The following is a 13,178-nucleotide window of genomic DNA, read 5'->3' as shown; positions in this document are numbered from 1 at the left end:
TTCCTCATTGGCTCTGACGAGTAACTGCACGCACAATCAATCCCTAATCCACTTCTGACTTTTTCCTTTTCCTATATTTTTTTTCCTAATATGCTTTCTCAAACCAGATTGTCTGGCCCAACTGACACGCAGCTCTGCTAAAGACCAGTTGTACACACGACTGGATGTGCTGGAATGCCAGAAACAGAGCTTCACTGGTGAGGAGACATATGAAAATAAGAAATATGATTGTTTACATTATTGCTTGCACCAAACCATCAGCAAAAGATTTGTCTTCTGAGAGAAAGAAAGACCTATGTACAACATTCTTTTCTCTTGTAATCATTTGAAAGATATCTCAGACAGAGTTCTTTTCTGAAACAATCAATGACAGAAATCCTCAACAGGAATGACAGCCCTCAGTCAGTGTTAATTTAGGTTTAGGAAAATGCACATCCACAAGAAAATTCAGGAATATAAAGACAGATAAGACAAATAAAGCACTGAAATGGGGAAAAAGGCATAGTTGGGCAAGAAATTAATTTCAGATGAAGTGGTTGAAAGAAAAAAGTAAGAACCAAATACTGTTAGCTCCAAAAGCTTTAAAAACAGCAAGTTCACATCTTGCACAAGATGCTCTCTTCTCAGAATCTTGCTATGAGCAATAAGACAATGAATTTATGTGACTAAATCCACGTCACTGCAAGAGGTCTGAACATGCCTGTCAGATATAGCATGGAAATGTATCTGAAACTAACAATCACATCTTTAATGCCAGTACCTTCTGTTTTTTCTGGTCGCTATGAGACAGGCTTTCTAGATCATTGTTCTTTTGAGCGAACAAGCATATACTTAGCTTCCTGGGGCAAATGTCTTCTGTGCCACCAATGTGCTCATTAATTTTCCATGGTATGCATTTTGCCATCAAGCGAGAAGCCTTAATATTTCAGATCATGATGAGTTTTGTCCAATTGTTCTTTAACAAGTGACCTTATAATAAAAGCGTGTTTTCTTCAATACACTGGCACCACTGTCATTTTGTTGTATTATACTAGCATCCTATTATCACTCATCTCTTTAACCCACAAGAAAGGGTAAAATAGGCTCTCTGGCACTCTGTGCCAATTTTTTATGCAGGTCTCAGCTCCAGCAGCAACTCTCAAAAATCACAGTTCATACACTGCCTGAGACTTCCAGATACTGCTGTTTTGGAAACAGATGCACAATCAAGCTCTAGACCTTCTGATTCAATCAGACATACAAAATACTTGTACGTTAAAGCTTTGCATGAAATTACTACATCATATAGAGGTCATTTTCCTTATAACAATAAATTACCCTCACTTATGTGAGTAGTTGTCAGGGTCCTTTGGCCACGGCAATAACTTATTGCTAATGCAGATTTTCCATGAAAACACAAGCTTTTACCAGAGCCAAAGCCACAGTCTCTATACATCTCTACATGCAGTTCCTGTTCATATCCACTATACGTAGAAGCCGCTGTCTCCTATACTGACCTGTTTAGCAAGAAGGATAGAGCAAACATGTAGTTTTGTGAATGTGCACAAGCTGTTTTTCTATTTATGAGCAGTAGAAACTCCAGATTAGAACCTCTAACCTGATTTTCTGAAATGCTTTGCTGCTTTTGCACTTCATGCCTACCAAGCACTTCTTCATAAAGAAATTCTCAAGTGATACGGGCAAGCAAAGCATGGCTTTGAAATGAGGATTTGTAAGACAGTTCCTCTTCTTGAAATTAATAGGGAGTTAGTTAGCATTACTCTGATCTCTTTATAAAAAAGATTTCTCCACTCTTACTAACCAAAAGGTAATACATTCTCTTGTCCAACAGTGCTAGGTTTGTTTTTTCTTCCTTAAGTGTCCCCAGTCCCTGACCATACTTACTCTGTTCTTTTCCCAAGGAAACAAAGTACACACACAAAAACTACTCCCATAAACTAAAGAGCCCACAACAAATATGATGAATCTTTCTCCGAAACACCTCGGATGTCAAGCACAATTGTACACGGTACTCTGAAGAAAGAGCAATAACCAGAGAGAGTGGAGAACATGCATATACACATGCTTTATTTTCTCAGCTTCTCATGCCAGAATCTGCCTGAAACAGTACTGAAAAATGACTGGCACCAGGCAGCCTCTCAGAGTTTCTCCTCTGGTAGTGGAAAACATCCCTTTCCATCCTATTACATTACGGATTTTGTGATCTGGATGTAAAACAGGGAGTCTAACAACCCGTGCTTCCGCAGTAACACCAGCAAATGTGATTACTTTGTTGGCTCTTCCACTTGCTTCAGGGTTCCCAGGGCATCTTCATAACTCCTCTATCAATCCCTGCCACCAAATGGGTCTTTTTTTAAAAAAAGGAAATTAAAGAATGGAGGGGCAACCTCTGATCCTCAACTACTTCTCAGAATCCATTTCCAAGACTCCTGCCCAGTTACATTAGTCCAACACAGTTCTACTGAGCACAGACCCTGACAAAATCAAAATGTTTAATTCAGCAGAGAGTACTTTTTTCTTTAGTACTACTACAAATGGCATACTTTCTATTTCATTCTTCGCTCATATGTTTAGTTCTTTATCGGCAGAGACCGCCTGACCAGTACTCATCGGTCTTATTCTGCTTACAATCCTTCTAAAAGGGATTTTTCCTTAGGTGATAATACTTGCCTTTTTTCCACAGAAGGGACACATACATAGAGAGCAAAATAAAAAGCAAATATCTTACTGCTTTCAGAATAATAGATTGCAGGAGGCAGATCTCATATGTCAATACAAAATGCTGCAAACAAATGGATACTAAAAAAAAAAAAAGGAAATGATAGGCACTTTGACACCTCCAGTACAAGCTAGCTATATGGACTTCTCTGCCCTAGGCCTCTTGCCCCTAATGCCAGAGCAGGCCCCTACCCTCCCCACGAATACCTAATTTTCAACTTTGTGACCTTTTCTGCTCAGTCGAGTCTAACGCTTGGCTAAAAGTCAATTCAATTCAATGTCAGCAACTTTAAAAGCTTTGTGCAACATTTGAACTATGGGCTCTTCTGTTATGAAGAATGTGAGTTCTTCAGTAACACAGCTCTTCAGCCTCACATCAGTTACAAGCTTATAAACAATTTGCTGTTTGTTCTTACAATTTAAAATACAGTATTTATCTATTTACTTTTAGGTGGAATTAAGTACTTTCATTTCTGCACGTTTCACTGTGGCCTCTCTGCCCTAGTTAAGTCAAAACTATGAAAAATAGTAACTATTACAGTACCAGCTATCCTAAGAAATAAACTACCTTCTGGTAGTAACTTTTCTGGTTACCTTCTTTCCTAGCAGATATGCAAAAAATGCATTTTAGCCTGTCTTAGGGTTTTTTTCCCAAATTCTCTAGAGCTTTGCTACTCTCATATAAAACACTAGTTTTCCACTCAAACTCTTGACTCATAATTCTTCAGAAATACCCGCTGCTCTGCAGTCCCTCAGCTCTAGGACACATAACAGTGGTCTGACACATTGAGCACCTGTACTTTAATTCATCCGCACAGGCCTTGAACACCATCACCATGTTTCACTAAGTTCAGTCATTCTCTGCTGGTGCATGTAAGCAAGCAAAAAGAAACTTCCTTAGCAGAGGATAAACATTATTTACTGTGGTAAGTGCGTGTCTGTTCAAAATTTGTTACTTTTACACTCCAAGACCATCAGGAAGGCCTTTTACTTATAACAAATCATCAGCACACCACAGCAAATAACTGATACTAGGTCTGAGCCCCCAAATTCAGACTTCTATCAGTAAGATAGAAAGTTCTTTTTCTTATGTTATTTTTAACTGATGGATGGACAACTTCATAAACTGGACACAAAATCCAGCAAATTCTCTGTTTCAGAAAGGAAGATCTAACACCTTTATTTTAGCATGAAATGAGTGACTTTCATAACAAGAGCTCTGCTTGTTTAAACATTAGGCAGATTTCAAAACCCAATGTGAAAAAAAACAGGAGATGAAGACTGAGGGAAACAACTGCGGAAGAAAATGCAACCACTAACACTATTCTTCCACAGTGTGGGAATAGCCATAGTCAAGCCCTTGAAAAACGTTATACTGGCACACAGATTCTTACAATTTCAAGAGTGCAACCCAAATTAATAAAAAATTGTAAACGATAGAAAGCTATTAGGTAATGTAAGACAAATATTTGACATTCAGTTCCCCACTGAACTCATCTTTTGCTGCCCACACTGCAGCCAGTGTGTCTCGAAGAAGGAACTCATCTGCAATTTTCAAATCAGATGTAGAGTTCCCCACAGCCAGATCACAGCATCAGATCTCATGAAAAGCACAAAAAAAGTTCTCATGTTCTGCATGAGATTTACACATAATCCTGGCAGCACATTTTTATGAGATGCAGTCCTTTTTTGCTAGAGATAATTCCTTGTCTCACATGTTTGTTTTGGGCATAAATACGCATCATGATTTAACACACACACCAGTTATACAGCTTAGTAATTCAAACAACCTCAAAGTTTCCCCTACTCCCTTGAATCAAAAGTAAAATCTCCAGTCCTTTTGCCGAACAGTAAAATCCTACTTTGTTTGTAAGCACATGTCCTATCTATAGCATATCAGTAGTTTAAGGCAATCTAGAAGATTTGTACTTATCACCATTCTGAACAGGATTGTTACACTCTATGACTGACAGCAGAATTAAAAGATTTCTAGCTACTATGAAGTGTTAGAAATGTTAATGATCTTTGAAAGTCTTCAAAAACAACGTTTGAGCTATGGATGTGAAAGCATACAATAATGTTTTAAAAAAAAAAAACAGATAAAAAAGTATAAATAATAATAATAATTCTCACTTGGGCACCAAAAGCAGAAGTAACTCATGGAGAAAAAAAGTTAAAAATATATAAATCAGAGTACTTCTTCACTGTCTGAATTTCAGAGTAAGAAAATCAGACAAGAAAAAACCTTCTAACAGATACAAAGAGCCCCAGATGAACAGAATCTCTATAAAACTTTAACAAATTTCACTTTAAGCAAAAGGAGGCAAGCTTCCAGATTACACAGAACAGGAGCACGTTTGTGGACTTCCACATAGCTGTTCTGCTTTCTAGTAGCTGAAAACGTAAATGAGAGAAAACCCATTAAAAACATAGAGAAGGTAAATGGAGAAGAGCCGATTTAAAAATGATCAAAATTTTATATTCACTGGTTTCAGTCACACATACCAAAAAACTGCAAGAACACTTTTGTCTATCACTAAGCCACAACGTGCTGAAAATTTGGGGGAAATGAAGACTGCATCTTACAAGACATGTACACTCTAGCTGAATAAATACTGAAGATATAATTCCACTAAGTGAAAACCAGCTTTATTTTTCTGAGAAGTACTACATTAAGAACGTCAGTATTCCATATTTCATTGAAAAAAATGGAAGGAACGGTCCAGCAACAAAATACCTGCAAATTAAGTATAAGGACTAAAAACAAAAGAGTTTAGTTTAAAAAGCAAAGGACACACAAGGAAGCAAGATGACAAAAAGGTAGTGAAACAACATTTTCAATATTATTTTATTCTTTTTCCTATGTTAAACACAGGTTTGCATCTTCAAACTGTATTAGTACAGTCAATACTAAATAAATATAAACCCTAAAATATTTTCAAAGTTACATTACGTTCCCACACCAATTAGTTTTGTTACTGCAATGATATCTGTTGCCTTGACACTAACACATAGAGAATGATACACACACACTGATTTTTCTAAAAATTCTACACATCAATGCAAATAGGAAAAAAATGAAGTGAGAAAAGGGATTGGGATTGATTACATAGGGCTGCACTAGTGAGAACAAATCTTTAGCTTTCCCTAGAAAACTGAGGTCCGTATAAGTAGGAATCCACCTATACACATACAATCAATGACAGTACCTATGCAGTTCATGTGATGTAAGAGACTCATCTTTAAATTCAAAGGAATATGATGATAGGCCCAAAGTAAAGACCATCCATCGCTTTGGCATAGATTATCTCCACCGCTGGTCACAATCAAGAAGACTAATTGGCTACTGGGATTTAACAATCAAGGCATTCAGCAACCAAGGAACAAAAGGTCAATAAAGGACTGCATTATTTAGACAAGTGGCTGTGCTAAACTCCCAGCTCTTGCATGTTGGTATTGGAGACACCAGTTCAAGCCAAGTCTCGTTCTTCTCCCCCACCCCTTAAAGGGGGAGGGATAACAATGACTTGGTTTTTTTTGTTTCTAACACTGTAACATATAATTTCACTTGAATTCAAAGGAATAAATGCAAAATTGAAAGTATATACAAGTATCAAGAGACTATACAAGAAATTAAAGCCAGCTTTCTGCAGTGTTAATTTCAATCTTCTCTGAAATTAGAGTTCAAAAGTAACCAATGAAAAAAAAATAAACAGCCCTATTATTTTCCTTTTAGTTTTAATCGGCCTTTTGTTATGTACTAGCAGATGCACTGTAGCATGCATCTCAGAATTTTAGTTCAACAGAGAAAGTTCAGTGAGATTTCAGTAGTAAACAAGTAAAACCCCTTATTTACTATTTAAACCTCACCACGCAGAGTGTTGGGATGAAATCATCATACAAAACTATTAGGATTCAGCAGAAGGGAAACCCAAAGGTGTCCCCAAGATACAGGACTGCTCTGCGTACCACTCTATAAAGAACTTGTTGACATTTAACACAGATTCAATCACTTTTTTTTTAATCACAACATATTTAGTGATGATATTTTACAAATGCACACGCAAATACACAAAGAACTATTCTTTAATGAGCACTAGCATCTACTGAAACCATCTCACATGCATACATACAAAACCTAACTAAACTGAAAGAAAAAAAAAAAAACAAACAAAAAAACCCCCCGCCTCTCACAGGAATCACAAAATAACAAAGTCATTGTTAAACTAAAAGATACTGGAATTCCTTTTACACACTTTCCCTGACACAATAAATCTTCACACAATAAAATGCAAGGGTCAGTGGTACCGAAACAAGTAACGGCAGTTCCACTCTTTTGCACATATGAAACCAAGTGACCCAAGCTATTATTCCAGTCTGAGGCACTTTTTGTTCCTAATATCCAGATGCAGCAGCTTTTTTTTTTTCTTTTCTTTCCTTTTTTTTTTTTAATAAAAAAAAGAAATGACTGTGGACACCTCCTTCACATTTTCCTTTTCTTCAGCATTTTCACTTCATAAAGCTGCAGTCAATGTGTTTTGTGTGTGGTGAGAAGGGAATGGCACATTCAGTGGTGGTCTCAGCCACAGCCTACATTGGTGGCTCAAGTAGTCTCAGGATTAGGTCTTTGTGCGTGATGAAAGGATATGAAAAGTCAGTTATTTAAATGCAGTCAAGCTGTTGATTTTGGGGAGGAAAAAGGTTTTGCAATTCAGTTTTCCTCAATAAATCATTGCCCTTTTCCAAGGGCAGCTGCAGATAGTTCACATGTTCACAGTGTTCTCCAAACCCAAAACAAATCATGATTTTTTCCCCTTAATTCAACATGGGAAGAAATCAAAATTAAGGCGTCACTGCATGAAGTTACTTAAATTCACTAGAAACTGAAGCAAAAAATCATCTTTGTTAAAAGGTAATGAGATTACTGAAGAAAGGGTAAGAAAGTACAAGAAGAAAGAACAACTCTTTAAAACTTATCATTATAATGAACAGAAAAGCAGAAGTCAAAAAAATACTTCAGCGTCCTATATATATTCTGTTTATAGATACAATTTCCAGTTAACAGCATATCAACTTGTGCACTCATCCTGCATCAATGAACACCGAATATCAAAGATGTTCAGCCTCTATAGATCTACCTCAAATCAAAGTGAGACTCAGGTACTGAAAAGAAACCTTTGATGAGCTCTCAGAAATGCAGTATCCACACTACCAGCTACTTAGGACTATCTGGGCTAATGTGCATAAAATACTGTTGAACAGATTGGATTTCTAATACTTTCTCACAAAATTATTTTCTTTTATTCCTTAGTTGATCCTTTCTCAAACAAGTATGGTGTGTCTTATTAACGCTGCACTGAACTAGACATTGCTATGCATTTAAACCATGATATTTCAAATTACAAGCCCCACACCTATCACTGAAGCCTGCATCAACAGAGGTGAAGGCAGAAGGAGGAACAACAGCTGGTTACAGCACTACATCATCAGATGGTATTTTCAGAGGATACGAAAATTAAGTCACAAAATCACAGTCATCATAAATGGTATCTGACTTCTGTTCAAAATTTCTTCCTTTCAACTTATATATAAGATGCTCAAGTTCATATCAAACAGAGAAGGCATTTCTGTAATTATTTATATTCGGGTAGCACTGTGAGGCTGTTGTCAGGCCTGCCTTCTGATTAAACTAAGAAATACATAAATAAAGCGTACAGATCTAAAATACGTTGGCGCTTAAATCCTCTTAAAAGAATTTGAAGCACTGTAATGACCCTTACATATGTAGTGACATACCTGAAGAGACTGTAGGATATGTAAAAACACGTAACTTAGAATAGGAAAAAGGGAGATGGAGAAGTGAGGCTGAGGAGGCTTACAGTACTAAAGCAAGGGATTAAAAATATGCAAGCTCACTAGCAAAAATACACCAAACAAGTTCGTCAGGTTTTTCACTACCTGAATAAAGCAATAAAAAATTAACACCTGATTTTACAAATATATTCCATGCTGCATTTAGTAGAAATCATAATTGTTGTAGAAAATATAGCACTGCTTTTTATTTTTTGTAAAGAAGAGGTGGTACAGAAAGTTATGGCCAGCTAGAATCGACTCCAGAAGGTAAGATCCTTTTGCAGGACAGGAGACTGTACAATTTATTTTCTTCATTAATGAGTTCCGAATTGGACCATAAACATACTATTTAAGATACCTCAGTTAAAGAATATAACTTGCCTTTAGTTTCTTTTCTGTTTATATACTTTGCGCTACCCACTGAGCTCTGCTCAACTGCTGCATAGTTACATACACCATAAAAGTATTTTCATAAAGGAGACTTACTCATTTATAAATCTTACAAATGTGATATTTTCTATGAATGGATAGTCAACTGCATGAACAGGATGTTTCCCATTAGCATAAGATGAAAAAATGAGTGCCTCCTCCTAGTAAGGACCACTTTCTGCCCGTCTCTCTAAAGACAGGTATGCTATATTCTGGTGTACTTAAAACCAAAGGAGGGAAGCTATAGACAGAGTGAGAGTTGCTGCTTTGGGAGCTACTGTAAAGCTGCATTCACAAAATCTATCTGGGTTTTCAAAAAAATACACAAGACCTGTAATGTATTTCTGAGCTTGCCACAAACCCGTATTTCCTTTAACAACTAAATATACAGTAACCACCCATTGCCTTCACCATGACTGTTTCTTCTTCATTAATCCAATGGAAGATGGAAAAAATTTACTTCCTTTAATTTAAGGAATTAATTTTCATGCAGTATAGCTGTCTAGACTAATCATGCTCATTATGACTGTAGTGCAGTGTATAAATCTTATTAGGGACTCAAAAAGAACATTATCAACTTATAGCATTGCCTTAAAGTGTGCATTCAGTGTAATTACAAAATTCTTAAAAGTAATATATTTTAATTATTAATTTGTAGGTACTGAAATGGGTTCGTATTGTAGCTTTTGAGTGCCCAATTACATTGTGTTTATTTATACATAAAAGATACACTCGCTAATATAGTAAAGGGCTGCAATGCTCCACAATGATCCTAGTAATAACTTAGAAAAAAGGGCACTTCTTCAATGCAAATCCGCTCAAGAAAAGCTTCTACGCACAAAGTAAGATGAACCAGTTACTGCATTGTTTATTAAGTTTCACTTGATTCCTCCTGACAACCATTTAAACAATGAATGTTGGGAAATGTCTCTCAGAGAATCAACAACAATGGCTGGGATCAGAGCTTTTATATTTAGCTAATACTGTTTTTAGAAAGGAGAAAATATTTCTTCCTGAAGGGATTATAGGAGGTCTTATAAAAGACACCTGCAAACAAAACAAGCGACAAAAGATCTCTATCATAATTGATAACAGTTATCCTTTGTACAGATCTGTGCTTCTTCAGAAATAAATGTTGTATCTTTCCTACTGAATTTCAAAAGACATCAACTAATCAACAAGCTTGCTGATCAAGAATAATAAGTTTTAGAAAACTTGCCACAAAGGAAGTGCTTATGTCTTATGGATAGCAGCCTACTATCAAACAACAGCAAGTTCCTAAGTTTTCTTCTGTGATACCAAAGAATACAGGCAAGCTTTCAGATTGTATCCATTTAATAGCATACTGAACATGCAACATCTTTGCTTTTCTTTCTGTTTTGAAAAAGTTTTTACTTACAGTACAAAATTCTGTATTTTAACTCCCTTTTTTTTTCTCCTGTTTCGACAATTTCCTACTAGCCTAGTTAAAGGAAATTTACAAAGCAAACAGCATGAGGGGATATGTTCACAACACACAGTTTACAGTACGAGCTTTGAGGAAGAAAACAATCACGTATACAGCAGCACATTCCACTCCTTAATCACAGATCAGTTGTATTTTGTAAGCATATACAGCCTGGAGTATGTGAACACTGGTCAAATAACCAGGCTTTCCAATTCCCTAGTAGACAACTTGGTTCTCATGTACCATGCATACAGGTTACCTCCTCCCCTAGCCTGCTTTTGGAACAAAGCAGTTGGCTCTCTCAGAAAAAAAAACAACTGTGGTTCTCAAGACAATTTGCTTCAGGGTCTGCTCCCAAAAGGAAATATGGACAAGACCACACCAGCTTTGGCTCCCTTCCGTTTTACATAGAGTTCTCTAGCATTTTCCCAGCAAATTTTGCATCCTCAGACAACCTCACATGCCTTCAAACCACATGCCAGGGCATGCAAAACACCCACTCAGTTTCTTGCTATAAACACATCACGCAAGTGGGCTGCAACATAACCCTCATATTATTATACATGCACAGAACTAAGGAAAAAGGTTAATCTTTTTATCTCAAGATTTAAGGCCCAGAAGATGCCCTGACCAAGAGTGGTGTGTAGTACATATGTTGTCCAGTCTGCTGTAAAGAAGACAAACGTGTGCAAACACAACCCTCTCTCCATTGCTTGGTCTAAGAGCAAAGGAAGAAGAAGAAATGCAGAAGAAATGGTTTTGATTTTGTGGATATAACCCCTACGTTAAAAGAGAAGAGGATAAGGATTGCACAACAGCCCGGTGCCTGATCTTCCAGCCAAAAGGAAAGGCACTTATGGATTGTCCCAAGAGAGCTGAAATAAAGTACAATATTCTATCTAAATGACTGTTAATGAGACTGAAGAAAATTTGGAATCTTCATAAACTGTAGAAAATGGGTAGCATACTATAAAAGATGTTTCTATTTCATTTTCGGGAAATAATTTATCAAGGCCTTAAAAATAGAAATTTGAAGTCTTAATATTGGCTATGAGCAACTCTATAACTCACACACACAAAAAAACTACTAAAGAACAAAACAGCACTTGCTTTAATTGTCAGGTAAAACACACCGCCTTCCTTTCTTCCCCAAAATAGTACGATGCTCTATAAAGCTTTGAAAAACAACTGCATATTTCAATTCTAAGAGCTTAACTAAAGCAGGATAGCTATTTGGAACCTTTTGTTTTCTTCCCTGTTCTCGAGAGTTCAGCATTAACAATGTCATTAGTCTGCTTTTAAGAACCTGAAATATCCTTGGTTCAATTTTAATGAAGTCAAAACAAGGTCGAAATCCTGATTGAGAGAGGAAGAAAAGTTAGCAGTCACACCTTAAAAAACATTTCTGATTGAAGTATTACAGGGCTGACCCACTAAGTGGATGCAGAAGATCCACTAAGCCATTTCTTTTTTCTCGTTTCCGTGACCCTGTCTGTTCTGCGATTCAAGTTACTTTGATACAGTACAATCAAGTCTTCTGTAGCTTTATGCTTTCCACAGAATTTTATAAGGAGGATTAACAGAAACTGCAACAGAAAAATTACCTTGGTGTCATATTTAATCCTTTCATCATCATCAAAATCTCAGCGCTTTGTCCATCTTTTTTGTCTATAGTAACTTATTTCACTTGTTCCTATTAAGGCTATTATATTCACCTTATTACTACTAATCTTTTCTTTGTAAATAGCCACACCTATTTTAATCCAAAATGGTGTGGTAAGCATTTGATTCTTTGTGGAAATAGACACATAATTAGGTTAATCTGTGCTATCTTTTCATGTGAGTTGATTGTTTCTTTACTATGGACATATTTCTTATAACAGCAATAAGCTTGCCAGATTGCTTGGAGGCAAATCAGGAGCAATTTACCAAGCATGTAGCTACTATGAGCTGAAATCCTGACATAATAGCAAGCTGTGTATAGCCACTCCCACCTGCCAGTTATTACTCATGTTAGCTTTTTACTGACACACTAAATTTCAACCACACCTTTCTTTCACAAACCAGCACTTTCCTTAAACTAAACTACATCTGTAATAAATAGTTCACTCTCACCAAAGCCAACAGGAATCTAAATTCAGAACGCAGCGCAGAAGTAAATGAATTACCTGCACAAAATCCAAAAACGTCAATGGAAGCAAGTCATCCAGATGGCCAATATCTTTTGAGAAACGATTTAAGATTCTTCCTACAGAAATAGGGTTGGAAAAGAAAAAGGAAACGAAAAAGGTAAATATTGTTCCTTAAAAGATAAAAATATTTTAAACAAACAATGGTTAACAGCCAAGTAGAAGCAGCTAGTATCTAAAAAGACACCTTCTGAAACCACCATAGAAAGAGATCTTCTACAATCAGTGCAATGTATTTTGAGAGGAATACTTTTTAACAAATGCTTTCACTCAAACATAAAAGATTTACTTCAAAGCTGAGGCTATTTTTTTCTAGCAGTTTAGGCTAATAGTTCAACAGAATGTAACAGGTGAAACACAAAAGCTTTATATACTCGGTCTGTGCACATGAAGGGGATTGAAGCAAAGGCACCTTAATGCAAGTTTCATCAAGTAACATCAGCCAGAATCTGCTTCTGGTCTTGACTGAAACTCACTAGTGCATGCATGTCTTAGATAGATCATAGTTGATCTACCTGATCCTTTTTAGTATTTCTGTTCTC

At 36.5% G+C, this 13,178-nt stretch overlaps 1 protein-coding gene across 3 annotated transcripts in view; it reads right to left on the bottom strand.

Moving 5' to 3' along the window:
• ABCC4 (ATP binding cassette subfamily C member 4) overlaps positions 1–13,178 on the bottom strand; it is a 223,477-nt gene that overhangs the window by 53,503 nt on the left and 156,796 nt on the right. For all 3 annotated transcript variants that reach the window (XM_021416661.1, XM_021416672.1, XM_021416653.1), the window contains one exon: positions 12,616–12,695. In XM_021416661.1, coding sequence (XP_021272336.1) covers positions 12,616–12,695 — 80 coding nt within the window. The remainder of the gene's footprint in view (positions 1–12,615; positions 12,696–13,178) is intronic.

The sequence above is a fragment of the Numida meleagris genome, chromosome 1 (assembly GCF_002078875.1).
Source record: "Numida meleagris isolate 19003 breed g44 Domestic line chromosome 1, NumMel1.0, whole genome shotgun sequence".
NCBI classification, from domain to species: domain Eukaryota; kingdom Metazoa; phylum Chordata; class Aves; order Galliformes; family Numididae; genus Numida; species Numida meleagris.
The sequence above is the reverse complement of the archived record's forward strand: the minus strand, read 5'-3'. Positions and strand labels throughout refer to the sequence as shown.